We start from the raw sequence: 17,121 nt of genomic DNA on the forward strand, positions 1-17,121 counted from the left end.
GGTTCAAATGTGAACTCAAACACTTCCTAGCTGGGTGACCCTGGGCAACCCCCATTGTCTAGCCTTCCTGGCAAACCTTTCTCAAGTTCAGGTGCCCAGAGGGCAAATTCAAGCTGTCTGTGATCCCCCCTCATTACTGGAGAGAGGTGAGGGAGAAAGCTTGGGGTGTCTGGTCAGGAGGTGAGGCACACACATTCACCATCGCTGGGAAGAGGGAGAACGGAGCAGCTTCCAGAGTGCTTCATCTTTGTCAACAGTGGCCTAGCCATGATGGCCTTATAACCAATGCACACTATTGATCCTAAGGTAAGGGAAAAGAAGGAAGGAAGGAAGGAAGGAAGGAAGGAAGGAAGGAAGGAAGGAAGGAAGGAAGGAAGGAAGGAAGGAAGGAAGGAAGGAAGGAAGGAAGGAAGGAAGGAAGGAAGGGGAAGGAAGAGAGGGAGGGAGGAAGGAAGGAAGGAAGGAAGGAAGGAAGGAAGGAAGGGGAGGAAGGAAGGGGAGGAAGGAAGGGGAGGAAGGAAGGGGAGGAAGGGAGGAAACCACTCTTAGATTTCTCTCCCGGATTCCACTTGGCTCTTGTTTGGTCCAAAGTCAGGAGGAACCAATCTAGCATCTTCTTGCCGGTGTTCATATGTTGGTGTCAGAATCATAGAACTCCAATATCAGAGTTCTCAGAGCTGGGAGGGAACCCAGGATCCAGAATGTGAGAGTGGGGGAGTGGGCAGGGGTCCTAGAACAAAAACTGTTAGGACTGGGAATAACCCTAGAACAGAGACTGTCAGAGCTGAGAGGGAACCTAGAACATAGGTTGGCAGAAATGGGAGCAACTCTAGAATAGACCAAGTGGCTCTAGAACTCAAAAAGTCCTAGAATGGTCACTGCTGGAGCTAAGAGGAAGAGAAGGCCAGATCTTAGAGATCCTGCAACCTTGAATGTCACAACTGCAATGGGCCACAGACACCAATATCAGGACTAAAAGGAAACTGAATGAAATGAGAAGGAAGCCCAGAACAGAGAATATCAAAAGGAGGAGAGACCCTAGAACAGAAGGTTCTCTGGAGCAGAGAGGGAGGGACCCGATCTCCAGACTGGCGAAGACCTTACAGGAGGGGGTTTCTGGTCTCCTTTGGCAGACCAGTCCCTTCTCGGAACAACGCTTTAAGACGCAGTCAAGCGCAGGGTTACAAGGGAAATCAGATCTTTTCCAAAATATTCCTGCACTCGAGGTTCAAAACCGAGCTAGAGAGGAGGATCTGGGGCCAATGAGCTTAGAGCTCACCTGGTCCAACTTCTTTATTTTACAGCAGAGGAAGCCGAGGACTCGAGGGGGAAATGCCTAGGAGCAGGAGTGGATTAGGTCCCCCTTAATCCCCCAGCTTTCTTTCAGTCCCTCCCATGAGACTGTAAACTTCTCAAAAGGGCCAACCTTTGGGGCCTTCCTGGGGCGCTCCTTCGCTCTGCTTTGCCAGCACCTCACTCCTCCTGCTCCCTGAGATCCATCGCCCGCGGACTCCAGTGTCCCCGCGCCGCCTCTTCTCTCCCCCCCCCCCCCCCCCCGCACCCACAGTAGGTGGCGGAACACTCTCTGCGAGGGTACGCAGCCTCTGCGGGCGCCCACAGCGGCTAGCCCAAGCCAGGGTGAGAGGCGGACTCTCCACGCAGCGGCCCGGCCCGGCTTGGCTTGGCTCTTGGGTTCCGGGGCCAGCTGAAATCGACCATCTCTGGGTGTAGCTGGCCCGCAGCTGGCCCGGCCGCTGGGGTGGCAGGGGCGGAGCGAACGGAGAGATGGGAGGGGAGGGGGCGCTGGCTCCACTCGCTCCCCACCCCTGGGGCTTACCCACGTAAACACCCCAGACTCCCGAACACACACGAGGCCAGCACAGCCACACCCCCCGCAACCCACAGCCACACCCCCGCAACTCGGGCACTAACGGCCGTAAACAACCGCAATTTCGCCGCCCGGCACCACGCTGGGCTCTAAACAACCGCAAACTCGCAGCAAAATCCGGTGGACGCACATGCACACCCACAAGCCCAGCCACACCTCCGCAGCTCACGCGCACGTGGACAGAAACAGGCGCATCCCGCAAAACACGCGCACAAACTTTTCTGAAGTCAGGCACGCCCAAGGGTGCACAACTTTGGCTCCTGAACTCCGGCTTGCCCCGGTGCCCCCTTTTCCTTAGCCGGGTGGCAGGAACACACACACACTCGTACTCGCCCAACTCCAGCCCGCGGACCCAGGCGCGCCCAGCCCGCGCTGCAGCCGCCGCCCCCGCCCCCACCCCGTCCGGCCCCTCCCCCCACAGCTGCCGCTCCTCCCCCCTTCCCCCCCCCGCCCGCCAGTCCGGCCACCCCGCGGGGAGAGGGGGGGGTAGAGAGCGCTTTGTCCCCGCGCTGCCGCCGCAGCCGCCCGCCCGTGGGACGGGAGGAGTCCAAGGCCCCCGCGGGCGCACAAGTTGGAGGCAGAGTCGCCTGGAGTTGGGGTGGGGCGGCCGGGGGGCAGCTGGCAAGGAGGAGGAGGGCACTGGGACGCCAGGGACCAGGAGGAGGCGAGGGCTAGGGCGCCGGGCAGGGCAGGGAACAGCACCGGGGCAGCCGGAACGGCGGCGGCAGACGATGAACAAACTCTACATTGGCAACCTGAGCCCCGCTGTCACAGCCGACGACCTCCGGCAGCTCTTCGGGGACAGGAAGCTGCCCCTGAGTGGCCCCGTGTTGCTCAAGGCCGGCTACGCCTTCGTGGACTACCCGGACCAGAACTGGGCCATCCGCGCTATCGAGACTCTGTCCGGTGAGTGAGTGGCCCCCCGACGGCGGCCCTCGACGCGAGACTGCGCACGCTTCGCGTCTCCTCCCGCTTCTTCCTCTTTCGCGCTTCCCCCAGAGCAGACTAGGGTCCCCAGCACCCCGAGGTTTGCACCCCGTCCTTGCCTGGTCGGCGAGCCAGCCCGGGGTAGCCTTTTCGAGGGCAGCCCCCTTAGCCCTGTTCCGGGTTGCGGCGCTCCGCGCCTCCGCAGCCGTGGCCTTGACCGTGACCTCCTGCCCTCTTGGGGCTCCCCCGAAATCCCTCCGCGGGGCGCCCCCGCCCCTGCGGACGCCTGTCCCGTCCTGGGACGCCGCACTCGCGGGCCGCCCTCTGCGCGGCCTCGCGACCTGTGTTGGAGCCCCTTTCCCACGCACAGTGGACCCCTCGCCCCGGCGGCCCTAGCCCGCCCCCCGCGGGCCCTGGAGCGTTGGCCGCCTAGCCTCCGCCTCCTCCTCCTCCTCCTCCTCCTCCTCTACCGCCTCCTCCTCCTCCTCCTCTTCTCTTGCTGGGCGCTCGTATTTTTCTCGTATTTTTTTCTCCGATTTTATTGAGAGCCGCCTCGGGCCGGGGGCGCCTCGGCGACTGGGCCCCCTCCTCCCGGGCGGCCCCGAGCACCTTTCTACGAGGTGCCCTGGCGGAACTCGGCGGGGGCCCGGAGCTAAGTTGAGCCAAAGAGGGGGCTGGGGGCCCGGGCGCCGAGCGCACTGCCGGCGGGCCCCGGCGCCCCGGCAGCACACGGGAGCGCACACACGCAGGCACACATACACACACACGGGCATACATGGGCACACGTGGGCACGGAGCTGCGGGCGCTCACTTGCGGGCGCGCATACACACGCACACACACAAGCGGGCGGGCGCACACTGGCGAAGAGCTGCGCCTGGCGGCGGTGGCGCCTGGGCCCCGGGGGTGGGGGGGGGCGGACACGGGACACTCGGGGCCAAAGTGACACTCTCTCACGGGGAGGGGGTGGGTGTCCGCTGGTCCCCCGCAAACCAGCGCTGAGGGAAAGAGCCCAGAACTTGGGGCCAGGCTCCGGAGCCTTCTCCCGGCTCGGCTCTCCCGCTTATCAGCCGGGACTCGGGCGCCCCAGCCGCTGGGGGCCACCAACAAACCCAGAGATAGCATGGCTGCCCAGCCCTGCGTTTTCGGTTCTCAAATGAGCTCATCCTTCCAGTTTGGCGCGGCTTTAAACCAAAAGAGCAACTTTTCTCTCCCGACCCTCACACCACCCACAGCCCGGGCCGCACGGTGCCGAGCCCCTCTCCCAGAGTGCCCACCTGGGGCCCGCTTGGACAAAGTGCTGCCCCTCCCCCGCCCCAGCTCCGGCGCCCACAGCTGAGGGTGGCCCCTCTCCCCCCTCCCCGACCCCTCGGAGCCCCCAGAGACGCTCTGAAACTGTTTTCCTTCTCATTTCCAGGTAAAGTGGAGTTACATGGGAAGGTCATGGAAGTCGATTATTCCGTCCCCAAAAAACTGAGGTAAATAAGTTTTGCTTTTGCTGTTTGTCTGGATTTGGGGTGGCTGGCCTGAAACCTGATCTCCGGCCTTTGGGGGGGGGGGCAGAATTTATTCGTGCACTTTCCTTTGTTCTGCTGGCCGAAGATGCTGCCTTTAGAGTTTTACTTTCAGTATGGGAGGTGTTTGGGCAAATCTCGGGGTCACTTTATTAGAGGTAGCTGGGGGTGGGGGAGGGAGGGGGCGCTGCCCAGGAAACCCTGCTGGCGGAGTTCTTCCCTGACTTGAGGGGCTCAAACCCCCCCACCCCCACCCCAGCCCTGGGCTTCCCTTCGGGCATTTGGGAGGAATAAAGTCCGACTGACAGCCCCACCTCCCATGATGGCAAGTTAGGCAAGTGGCCTCCCATCTGCCCAGTGAACGAGCCCCACGGAGGGTCTAGGCTGGACACCGGAGTGGGGAGAGGAACCTCCGGCTCTGTGGGAACCCGCAAGGCTCTGGACATCGGATTTATAGAACAATCCTTTGCCTTGTGAAATTGCCATCAGTCAGGAGGAGGAGGAGGAGAAAAGAAGTGTGTGGTGGGGGAGAAGGAAGGAAAATGAACATAGTTTTTTCTCTTGGCTACATTTTTTCAGTTGCTCTCTGTGGTTACTTTTCCCTTTGTACCCCCTCCTGGTACTTGGTCTCAGGAGCTGTCACAGGGTAAAGCAGCCCCTTAAACCTGCTGAGGCCTGAGTTTCCTCATCTGTAAAATGAGGGGATTGAACTAAAGGACCACTTCCAAGGTCCCTGGGGGCCCCCGAGTCTTGGATCCTGAATTTTCCTATCTGGTCGTGGAACCCCTCTCTGGATTTTGCCAAGAGTGCTGAAGGAGGCTCCCAAACACCAACCGAGCTGAGCAATGCTCCCTGGTGAGGGGTCAAGGCATCCTTCCAAGCTGGGGGCCGTCCCCCCTTTTCTGAATGGCTTTCTCTGTCAGCCTTTAGCTGGTGGCCCGTCAGTGCCTGTCATATATACTAGGAGACAATGACTAGTGAAAGGGAAAAGGTTAGGATTTGCCATGGATCCAGTGCAAGATCAATAAAGCCTCCCCTCCTGAAAGAAGAGAGCCCACTCACTTCAGACGGGTTTGGGAGCCTTGAAACGGCCTTTCCCCAAAGGAGTGCTTTGCCATAGATGCACTCTTGTGCCCTTTTTGGTTTGTGTGTGTCTGTGAGAATCTGGGGGGGTGAAGCTCTCTGAGCTCAGGATTGAAGGAGCTCCTCCACCTGACCCCTTGTTAGAAGGTTCGTTCGCTCTTCTTGGCTCCCCAACTCTTTCCACTGTGTTTTTAATTGCCTTAAGTTACAAAACAAAGCTTCGATTGCATTTGAAATTCTGAAATGGCTGACAGGTATTCCGTGAATTTGTCCAAAGGATGTACAGCCTGACCCTGAAGTGGCTTTTTTGTATGTGTTCTCGGCTTGCTTTTGCCACCGTTGTGGTTGTGTTGTCTCCTCCACCCCCAAAACAGAGAAATGCTGCTTTTGGAATGGTGCCCTTTAAGCCGAGCCTCGCTGACCCCATGGTCTGGTGCTCGGTATAGGTAGAAAAGTTTTCCATGGCTCCAACTTGGGCTGGATTTCTTTGTGGATGTGGACTCTGGGGCTCTTCCCCAGGACTCAGCTCTGGGTGTGATTCACTCTGAACATACCATTTGAATGCATAAGCCCTGGAGCCTGGTGGTTTTTCCTGGAGTTTCATGGTTTTTTATTAGTTGATTTGAATTTCCTTTCAGTGATTAGTTGGGAGTGGAGGAGGGGAAGTGAGGGGGGGTAGTGGTGGCCCAGATGTGGATGTGTTCATGGCTGGGAGCCGGGTCCCTGGGGCCTTCTCCCAAACCCCACTGGCCTTCTTTGGGTGTCTGTGTATGTCCATCCTCTCTGAATCGCCGAGAAAAAGGAGTAAGTTAGAACATAGCTGCCCTGCTGGCCGTCCGTCATTGCCTTTTCTAAAGGTGCACACAGTAACCTTCTTCCTGCCGGCCTGGGGCAGCCAGGACCTGGTTCGATTTGTAAAGTCCTTCAGCTGAGGAGACGGCCCTTCACACTTCCTTGGATGCAGCTGCTGGGATGGTTTGCCCGCTCGTACCCCCGTGCAAATATGCAGATGGCTGTGTTCACACACACACACACACACACACACACACACACACACACAGAGCTATAGCAGAGTCCCCGGAGAGCTTTGAAATTTTAGATTCCAAATTTCAAAAGGAAATAGAAATAGTTGTTTGCTTTGCGGACTGTTTTGTGTTGGCTCAGACGTAGGTCGTTGTTTTGCCTTTTTTCCTCAAATACAAGCCTTGTAACTGTCGGAATAGTGGGGAACCAGCATCCCTCCCCTTTGCTTGCAGGCTGGGCTGAATTAGAAAGAAAACAACCTTTGAGTCTTCTCCTCCCCACCTCCCCCCACCAACCAGGACAGTATTTGGTTGGATCCGGTTCTGCCATGGGGTCTGTTGAGATCAAAGGTGCCCGAAAGGGAGAGGACTGATAAGCTCTATTTGTGCTGGGCACCCGCCGGCCTGCCAGCGCCTGCTCCTGCGCCTGGAGAAGTTTCACTTTACACGCTGCTTGCTGACAGTTTGGTTCAGATCTAGCCCACCGATTTGGTTTGGAGAAGACCTTCTGCTTTGAGTGTGTTTCCGTAACCAGTGTGGGTGGGAGCCTCCCAGAAACTGCAGGGGGAGAAGAGGGGACACCCCCCCCCCCCCAGACCTCCCCCACTTCGGAAGAACCCAGAAGCCAGGGACAGACATGACCCAAGGGGGAGGGAGGATGTGACTCCTGGGAGGTGTTGGAGGAAAAAGCCATGAATTTGTCTTTCATGATTTTTCAAAACCAGTAATTGTGTTCTCTCCCATGTCAGCGGCCTTGGCCTCCTATAGGAATGTTAAAGAAAACAGTGTCCCAATTGTGTTTGCCTTGTATGTACTACATTGTGTATGGGGGAAGTAAATACCAAAAAGAAAACGAGCCAGCCCCCAACCAAACACCCAGAAGTCCCCAGCCCTCTGCAGACTCCGAGCCCCCAAAAGGCTTCTCCAAGGATGTTCAGTCGCCTCCTTCAGCAGCATTTGTTGAATTAGGAATTGTTCGTGCCAAAGGGAGGAGGCAGATGGGATTGTATACATCAGCCAGCCAGAGCTATATATGATCATTGTAATTTGGTTTTTGAATTGGAATTTGTTTTTCGTCCAGCCAGCAAGCCGGGGCTCCCTGCGTGTCTTCCTGTGCTGCCTGGAGATGGGGGCTGGGGGTGGGGGGAGGAAATGTGGTCGTCCGTTCTTGAGATCTCTTTTAAAGCATTCCAGAATAAAGAAGAAAAGATACTAATTGTTTGTGTCTCGTGTGAAAATGGGAGCCGGCCGTTCCAGTTTGCCGTGAAAAGAAAAAGAAAACAGCCGTCTCGGTGGATCTTTTTCTATGATTTAGTGGTGGACGGAAACGAAGGAGCCGATCTCTCCCAGAGAAAGAAGCCCGAGCCACCCCCTTCAGCAGGTTTCTGCCTTCCCATCATGCCGAGGCCTCCTTAGTTCCGTCTGGGAAAGGGGCGAAGGCCGAAATGGGCCCTTTAAACTTCACTTACTCAGAGGACTGACTTTCATCATCCCGTTCTTTCCAAGGGGGGACTTGACTACCCCACGGGGTGTCCTTTCAGTGGGGAGCTCCGAGGAGAACCCCAAAGAGCAATCTGGAGGTGGGTCGTATTTTTGGCCATTCATTCAAAGGACCATTTTGACAGGGGAAAAATGAGCAAAGCTTATGCTGCTGCCATTCACATTCCACAGCATTCTGGTTGTTTACTAGGAAATTTACCAGACCTTTTCCATGAAATTGACAAAAGCTTTTCCCTGAATTTCAGGAAGAGTTTCATGAAGGTTTCCCGGGTCGGGATGTGTGTTGAGATAATTTAAAAAAAAAACCTCAGATGATGTAGAAGCCGATGCATCTCACCATTAATATTTCACTCTTGTTTTCGATAAACCACCATGTTTTTCTTATAGAATGTTCCCTAAACTTTGAAACGGAAAAATGTAATTCCGTTGACTGGAGCGCTGAACGTCCGCTTATTTAGGTTAGCCGAGCTATCAGAAGCTTGGGTTTTAAAAGCAGACTCTTGATGCCTTTTCAAATGGATTTTATTTTTTAGATTTCTATATATTTGTCGTTGGAAACGGAATCACAGCCCCTGGTGTGCAGAGCCCATCTGGGAGCAGATTCCTCACCGGAGTCCTCGATGGCATTTCTATGATTTCTGTTTTGTAGCATTTACTTAATGAGAGACTATAGTTAAAAAGAAAAAAGAAAAGAAAGATGGAGGGGCTCAGCTTAGCAGGAAGCAGCCCACATTTCAGAAGAGGTAGAGAAAATAGCAGATAACCAAATCATTAGACCAGTGTGGTTCCAGAGACCCTACCCAAGGATGATCAGGCTTGTATTCAAGTTTTAGAACAGCAGAAACTGGCTGGGATTGGCAGAGGAATGGGAGCCCCTGGAGGGCAGGGACTGTTATCATTTTGGACCCTTCTTTTCCCATCCTCTGGCACAGTTTTAGGTGCTTGCTGATTGATTGTCCAATTGTGGACGTGGATTACTTTGAGCCTTTTCAATAAAATGAGTGCTGGGGGCAGCTGGGTGGCTCAGTGGATGGAGAGTCAGGCCTAGAGATGGGAGGTCCTGGGTTCAGATCTGGCCTCAGACACTTCCCAGCTGTGTGACCCTGGATAAGTCACTTGACTGCCATTGCCTAACCCTTACCACTCTTCTGCCTTGGAACCAATACTATTGATTCTAAGGCAGAAGGTGAGGGTTTTAAAATAATAATAATAATAATAAAATAGATTGAGTGCTGTCAAAAGGACTGTCCGAGACAGATTTTTCCCCACCTCTTTTTTCCTGTTTTTTTTTCTCTAGGTATTCCCGCTACACAACTCTCTGCCTATAGAACTTACAAGTCCAAAAATGAACCTTGTGAAATACACTGAGCAAACAGCTCTCTGAGTGGTTCTGGGGAGTGAGAATCAGAGAAGCATAGGAGACCATCGTTTTTCAAAAAGCCACATTGTTTGGATTTTTGGATTCTGTTTCCATTCAGAACTGGATTAGGGAGAGGGTCATTTGCCATTTTACTTTATAGAAATATCCTGAGTAATGTAGAAAAACAGAGGATCAAGAGTCCCAAGCGCTGGTTCTGATTGAGTTTGAGACTGAAACTTTAAAAACAGACATGGCCATAGCTCCTATCTCAAATTGTAAAAAATGCCACTGAGGGGGTGGGGTTTTTGGGGTGTTCAACAGAACATGGCTTGAGAAAAGCCACCATGTAGAACTGTAAACCTCAAAATTTCTCAGACTTATGAATGTTAGGGGTTTCCCCCATTGGGGAATCTTCTACTTAAAAAAATTCCCTAGGGTACAGCTGGGTAGCTCAGTGGATTGAGAGCCAGGCCTAAGATAGGAGGTCCTAGGTTCAAATCTGGCCTCAGACACTTCCCAGCTGTGTGACCCTGGGCAAGTCACTTGACCCCCATTGCCTAGCCCTTACCACTCTTCTGATTTGGAGTCAATACACAATATTGACTCCAAGATGGAAGGTAAGGGTTATTTAAAAAAAAAAATTCCCTAGCAGATGGTGAGAACTCTACTTGAGTGTGGGGGCTCCTAGCCTTTGGAATATCCCTACTCCACCCTACTTAACACTGCTTTAGGCCTTGCTGAACAATGAAAGTGCTTTGACTCATGCTTATGGAAAGGACAGGAAGTTCTTTGAGTCATGCCTGTTTTTAAAATTGATACAATGGGATGCTAGGTACCCATATAGGTGGGGCAACTTGTAAACTACTTAAACCTAAAAGGGTGATAACTTATTCAGAGGTTTTTTCTTAATGAAATTTGTCGACACAGCAGCATTTTTTCTGACTTACTAAAGAGATTAAAACTACTCAGCTGTGAATTCAAAATGGGCGGTCCTTTAGAAACATCTACAGTGATTGGTAGATGTAAGGACTTAGGGGAGGTGACAGAGGAAATTTTGCCCCTAAAAATAAGAGCTCAGAGAAGAGCGAAAAATCTCGATTTCTGATTCTCATTCTGAAGGAGAGCTCCTTGAGGAGCTCCTCTGAGGGGCTCTGTCCCTCTGGGGTAAGAGCTCTGGAGGCTCTTGAGAGAGGCTCTTTGAAACAATCTCTGGCTGGAAGACTCTTTGAGGAAGGATGCTGGCCTGGTGTCACTAGTATCCTTGTTTAGTCAGACCTTGTGGTGAGTGCTAAAAAACGGACTGATTTCTCTTTTAAGACTCAGGTCTAGGCCATATTGGCTTGAGGCCCTTCATACTTATTCCTTTCTTACTCTCTCTCTCTTTCTTTGATTACTCATTGTATTGATAATTAAAATCTCTATAAAACCCAATTGACTTGGGTATTTGAATAATTGGGAATATTTCCCTGGCGACCACCTTATATTTGATTTTAAAACCCAAGACACTGTAGTGAAACATATTTCTGCAGTCAAATTTACTCACCCTCTCTTATATCTATCACAATTTATATCTTCCACTATTTTAATCACTACAGTTTAAGACCTCAACCATTTTAAATCTCACAGAACTCCCCAGGGAAGCTTGACGAGCCTTCTTATGAAGATGAGCTCCACCATCTTTAGTTTTCCCCATGGGGCATTGGAAGACACGATGAAGGCAGACATCAAATGTGTGAATACCACAGAGCTGGGTGACAGCAAACCTGTTGAACTGTATAGTCAGGATCCAGAAAGAGCTGGACAGATGAGAATGATGAGGGGCAGCTAGGAGGCTTGGGGGATAGAATGCCAGACCTGGAGATGTCCCAAGTCCTGGGTTCAAGTCTGACTCTGTGACTCTGGTCAAGTCATTTAACCCCAGTTGCCTAGTTCTTGCTACTCTTCTGCTTTGGAACTAAAATGTCATTTTTATTTTAAGTCAGAAGATCAGAGTTTTTAAAAAGAGAGAGAATGATGGATTAGATTTAATAAGATAAAATGTCAAAGGAGCCCTGCTTTAGAGGTAGAAGGGAATCTTCAGGGTCTTCTGATAAACTCTCATTTTAGTTGAGGAAACAGAGGCTGACCAAGGGGTTCAGTCCCTAAATCCAGCACTCTTTTTTGCCTCATCCATGTAATGGACCTACATGAATTCTTCCACTTGGGTCCAAAAAATCAATTCCTCTGGGGGAGGCGTGACTGTACAACCATTCACGTTGAAAAGAGGTAGAGGGACTTGAGTGGATCAGACGTCTGATATGAACCACCAGCGTGACCCTTGGCTGTCCAGAACCTGAAGGCAATGTTCAGCTGCGTGTGCCAGAGTCTGGTGTCCAGAATGAGGGAGGTTCTAGAGTCCTGCTGCCCTCAGACTCATCGGAATCCATCAGGGGTTGTCGAGGGCAGTTCTGGCCTCCAGAGTTCAGGAAGGATGACTTTGATAAACGGGACCCTGTCCAGAGGAGGGCAACCAGCACAGGCAATGCCAGGCCATATGGGGGGGGGGGGGGAAGGAAAGGTTTGATCTGGAGAGGAAAAAACTTAAGGGTGACCCAAGAGTTGCTTTCAAAGGACAGTCTGATAGAGAGGAGATAGGTTCCCCCTTCCTTTGGATGGAGAGAGAACTTTGGGGAAATAACAAAGAAAAAACTTCCTGACAATAGGATTTGCCTCTGCTTCCCTCTCTGGACCCCAAGGTGTAATGAATGGGTTGCTTCCAAAGGTAGTGAGTTTCCCATCCATGGAGGTATTCATTTGGAATCTGGATGAGTGCTTGCTGGCAATGCGATGACAGCACTGCCTGGTAAGGCACAGGTTGGATGAGCTAACTACTGAGCTTTCTCCCTAGCCTCAAGATTCTAGGCTTCTAGGATCATGAAATCTTTTGGGGGAACAAAGCTCGTACTTTCTAATTTGACTCCCTTCTTCCGAACCGGTCATTCTCACTTGCTAGCATGCACCGTACGTGTTCTGTTTCAAGCAGCCAAATTGCAGTGCGCCATCCGCGTTGTTTGGAGGGCTTTTCCTGTTTGGATGGTAAAACGTTAGTCTGCTCTCCACAAAGCAGACAAGGGGGAAAAAAAGTTTTTGTTCCAGGAAAAAAAATGTCTTTCTAAGGCTTTTGGCCTCCGAAGGGGAAGGCGAGGGCCATCTCTGGCCCGGGACCTCGAGTGTGGTTTTGGTTGTGGACAGCAAGGGCCTGTCGAGAAGGTTTGGGGAGTGGGAGGAGGCTACCAACACGGCTGTCACAGAGGACGAGAACCTCAGAGACCCGCAGGCGGCTTCTGTCCAGCGGGAGCCTTCACTGGCATGTCAGGTGCATCCCCACGTCTCTTCTGCTCTTCCCAGGTCTTCCTATCCACAACAGAAGTTGCCGCCAGAGTCTACTGTGTGCAGGCAGGGGCTGGGGGAGAGCCGAAAAGTCATTTGATCCTCTGGATCTTAAAAGTCCAGGAGGGAGAATCGGACAGACACGGATGGGTGTCTGTAACACACCACGGGGCATGGACGGGGGTGGCTGGTGGGCTCAGTGGATGGAGAGCCAGGCTCAGAGATAGGAGGTCCTGGGTTCCAATCTGGCCTCAGACACTTCTAGGGAGGTGACCGTGAACAAGCCGCTTCATCCCGTTTGCCCAGCCCTTTGCCCTTCTGTCTTAGAGCTGTTACTAAGACAGAGAGTGGGGGTTAAAAAGGAAATAAATAAAGCGCTTTGCAGTTTAGAGGGACGTCTAAATGGGGGCTGCCATTATCGATGACTGTTGTGTGATGGGAGGGCAGAAGGTGTCCAGGGTCCGAGTCAGAGCCCTCTGGCTTCGGGGAGAAGATGGGGAGAGGGCAGCCAGCCAGAGTTCAGGATCCTCTGCTGGGAGGCTGGGAATGAAGGAGGTCAGAGATGCTAGAGGAAGAGAGGGCCAAAGAGGAGGAGGACCAGACGGGCCACAGGTCAGTCCTTCTCTAAGCTGGTGCTGCCTGGGAGTGGAAGGAAGCTGGAGGGGCTGGCCCAGTTTTTAGGACCCCCCATTTTAGTGTAATTTATTAATAAATAAAGTTGTTATAAAGTAAAAACGTAGCTGCTGCCTTCTAGCTAGCCTCGACTTTTTCTTCTTAAATAGTGAACTTGTCTGGACTGTAAAAGGGAGGGCTTTGCCGCTAGGGTGGGATTGTTCAAGTTGGCCGTCCCCCGGGGGCCTCAGTTTCCTCAAATGTAAAGGGAAGGCATTGCAGTCCTGTGACCCCCCCCCCCCCCAGCTGGTGTGGTGGATTTTTGCCATAGTTCCTGTTCTCTGTCACGCCATCAAGTGGGTTACCCAGGTCTCGGCTTCCCTCCGGAAGGTCCAGGTCTTTCCCCAGAGGTAGCATGGGTAGCAGCATCCTTCTTTTCTGCCTTTTCTCTTGCTTAGAATGTTTGTTTTTTGTTTTTTTTACCTGCTTGAAGAATGCTAGGAGCCTTGATCGCCGACATTTTTTATACAAGGAGAGAGTGCCAGGCCTGGAGTCAGGAGGTCCTGGGTTCAAATCTGGACTCAAATTCTTCCTAGCTGTGTGATACTGGGCAAGTCACTTGGGTTCCCCCCCTGGCTTAGCCCTTAGGACTCTTCTGTCCTAGAGTCAATACTGAGGATCCAGCCTGAGACGGGAGGTAAGGGTTAAAAAAAAGAGAAATCCATGACTTTTGACCCAAACGGTCCATGAGGATGGCCACCTTTTTTCCCCATCCCCCTCCTTCCCCAGTAGAGCCACCATCATCCCCATTTTACAGAGGGGGAAACAGAGGTAAAGACCTCTGAACTCACTTGTCTGAGGGTCTCCCAGCCAGAAAGTGTCTGCGCTGGACTTGAACTCGGGTCTTTTGGACTTCAGACCCAGCACCAAGATACCTTCCAGGCTTTGCCCCAAGGACACAGGCTGGGGGTGGGGGGTGGGACAGGACGACACGACATGGGTGTCATTTAATAAAAAGTCTGACCTGCTTCCTTCCGTTTGGGGTTCTCCCCAGATGGAGCATGCCTGGAGCTGTCAGTGGCCAGGAGGCTCTTGGAATGCGGAAATGACTCAGACAAGAACTCTGAGTGGAGCATCTCCTTCCTCCTGACTCGGAAGGCTCCTAGGCGGAGGGGCAGAGACGGGCGAGCTTGGAGTTTGGGCAGATTCAGTTCAAGCCAGGAACCATCTATAAAATAAAGTATTTTTATATTTAAAATATACTATAAAATAAATAGCTTGGGAGAGTGTAGCAGCGTAAACGCGGGCTGTGTCATAAACACAGAGGCTGCAAGTTGGGGGAGATGAACACACACACACACACACACACACACTGGACTTTTTTTTTTTTAACCCTCCCCTTTGGTCTTGGAGTCAATACTGTGTATCGGCTCCAAGGCAGAAGAGTGGCAAGGGCTAGGCAATGGGGGTGAAGTGACTTGCCTAGGGTCACACAGCTGGGAAGTGTCTGAGGTCAGATTTGAACCCAGGACCTCCCATCTCTAGGCCTGACTCTACATCTCCATTGAGCCACCCAGCTGCCCCCACAATGGACTTTTGATAACAGACCTACCTCTACTTGAAGTTGTTCCAATGTGGCCTCAGATGCTTCCCAGCTGTGTGACCCTGGACGAGTCACTTCACCCCATTGCCTAGCGCTTACCTCTCTTCTGCCTTGGAACCAATACACAGTATTGACTGACTCCAAGGTGGAAGATGAGGGTTGAAAAAAAAAAGTCCAGCCTGGCTCGGAGGGTGAGACTCACCAGCAGGCTGGTTTATTTTACTATTTTCCCCATGGTTGGCGGTCAGTCAGTCCATTTATTAAGCACCTACTGCGTGCCTGGCACGGTGCTGAGCGTTGGGTGAACCAAGCAGGGCAAAGATTGTCGGTGGCTGCTTTGAAGAGCCTGTGGTGGAGTGGCGCTAGAAGCTTACCTCCAGGACAAAGGCAGGACGAGAGACCCGGGATGGGGATTGTGCAGGGGATCGTGCAGAAGTCGCAGCAGTGACTGTCATCGCCGAAGTCTGTTGCCGGGGCTGCGGAGGGAGAGGGGCAACCAGGAAGCCCACAGAAAGGCTCCTCCTTCCTCAGAACCTCGCAGTCAGCGTGTGCTCACAAGCATCCTCGACGCCAGGACAGCAGAGATCTTTCCGGAGGCCCTGAGCCTTACTGGGAAGAAGGAACGTTGTTATCTTTCCCTGAATGAACTGGAGCAGTTTCCCTTGGTGAGGAGTTGAGGCATCCCCAGGCTGAGACATCACCCCCAGGCCTCCCCAGAGGTCCATAACCTCTGAGATCCAGCGCTTCTTTGGGCAGGAAGGAGCCCAGTGACCCGAGATGTGGCTTTCGGTGAGTGGTTTGAGACCTTTTTACGGATTTTTCTGCCGGCACTGAGAGAGGACTGATGGAGACCCTCTGATGGGGGGGGGGGGTCCCAGGCAGGGAGCTTGGAGGGGCCCAGGCAGGCCAGTAGACTCGGGGGGCTTGTTTTAAGCAAGGGGCGACCCTTAATATCCCCAGAAGCCCCTCGATGTCGTGGACCATCTTGTAATATAAATGTTGCTGACATGATGCGCTGGCTCTCAGGCCCGGCCTTCAGAATACATTCCAAAACGTTCCTGGGGGAGCTGCGAGGATGGGAATCCCAGCTTTGATCCTTTCCTTTGGGCTTGACTTTTCCCCTTAGAAAATGAAGGAACCAAGATCCAGACCGGCCTGGATGGCGATGCCGAGCCTGAGACACAAAACCCTGCTCGGTTGGAGGGCAGCCTGGCCATGGGCCCCTTCTTGGGATCTTCCGCCACTTTGGATGGGACCTGGGCAAGCTCAGGGAGCCCTTGGTTTGGTCACTGGAGACTGTTTTTCTAGTCGTCACCCTAAATCCAGGAATAATCGCTGAGAGCCCTCAGAGGGAGGGAGACTTGCATTCCGGGTTGGGTGGCCGAGTGGCAGACTTAGTTCTGAGAAAGGTTCGAGTTCAAATTCTGCTTCCAGCCCTTCCTGGTCTATACTATATACTATACTATACTATACTGTGCTAGGACTCGGGCTTTAAGTCCAAAGGCAGAAACCATCTCTGCTCCCTGGGCGCCTCCTCTCTCATCAGTGAGATGGAGCAACGAATGGAGGATAAATACGGAGAGGTCCTGCGTCATCTGGGGGAGTTGGGAAGAGCCAGAGTACAGGGGACCACGGAATTCAGCTCTGGGTCCCAGAAAAGAGCAGGAGGCCCGGGAAGATGCCAGGAATTCACAGGAGCACCTGTGGAAAAACATGGATGGCCAGGACACCGCGTGTCTCGGCTCTCCTCTGCTTCCTCCCTGGAGCCTTTGGCTGGGTGCTCCATGTGGGGCTGCTCCTTCCTCCTCCTCCTCCTCCTCCTTCTCCTCCTTGTGCCATGGGCAGCCCCAGGGGAATGAGGATCCGGAAACTCTGGGGAGGCCCAGCTCTGCCCCCAGAGAGGGGAGGGAGGCCTGTGCAAGCTTGCTCAATGGGTTGGAATGTATGGATTTTCTGGAGGGGCCTCCTCTGGAATGGGCCGTGGACACCTGTGGCTCCTTCTGGGATTGGGGTCGAGGGGAGGAGGGGGCGGGCCCAGGAACTGGCCAGCCTTGCACCCCCGGCTCCTTCCTCAGGTGCTGGGTGGAGAAAGGAAGGAAGAGCTTTCCTGTGAAATGGTGCCTCCCAAGGGGAATGGGTGAGTGGGTGGAATTCCGTGGGTGAGCTCTTGAGTCATTTATCTCCCATAGATGCAGCTGGACTGGTTTTTCTCCCTGTGGCATTGCCCTCTTTCTGAGTGATCTTT

General features: G+C 53.1%; 1 protein-coding gene across 2 annotated transcripts in view; it reads left to right on the forward strand.

The window, feature by feature from the left end:
• The first annotated feature begins 2,412 nt into the window (after nt 1-2,412).
• The window catches only part of IGF2BP2 (insulin like growth factor 2 mRNA binding protein 2), a 121,400-nt gene continuing 106,691 nt past the window's right edge, over nt 2,413-17,121 (forward strand). For both annotated transcript variants that reach the window (XM_056819870.1, XM_056819871.1), the window contains exons 1-2: nt 2,413-2,794; nt 4,231-4,291. In XM_056819870.1, the coding sequence (XP_056675848.1) occupies nt 2,620-2,794; nt 4,231-4,291 (236 nt within the window). In that variant the 5' untranslated portion in view covers nt 2,413-2,619. The remainder of the gene's footprint in view (nt 2,795-4,230; nt 4,292-17,121) is intronic.

The sequence above is a fragment of the Monodelphis domestica genome, chromosome 2, assembly GCF_027887165.1.
Source record: "Monodelphis domestica isolate mMonDom1 chromosome 2, mMonDom1.pri, whole genome shotgun sequence".
Classification (NCBI taxonomy): Eukaryota; Metazoa; Chordata; class Mammalia; order Didelphimorphia; family Didelphidae; genus Monodelphis; species Monodelphis domestica.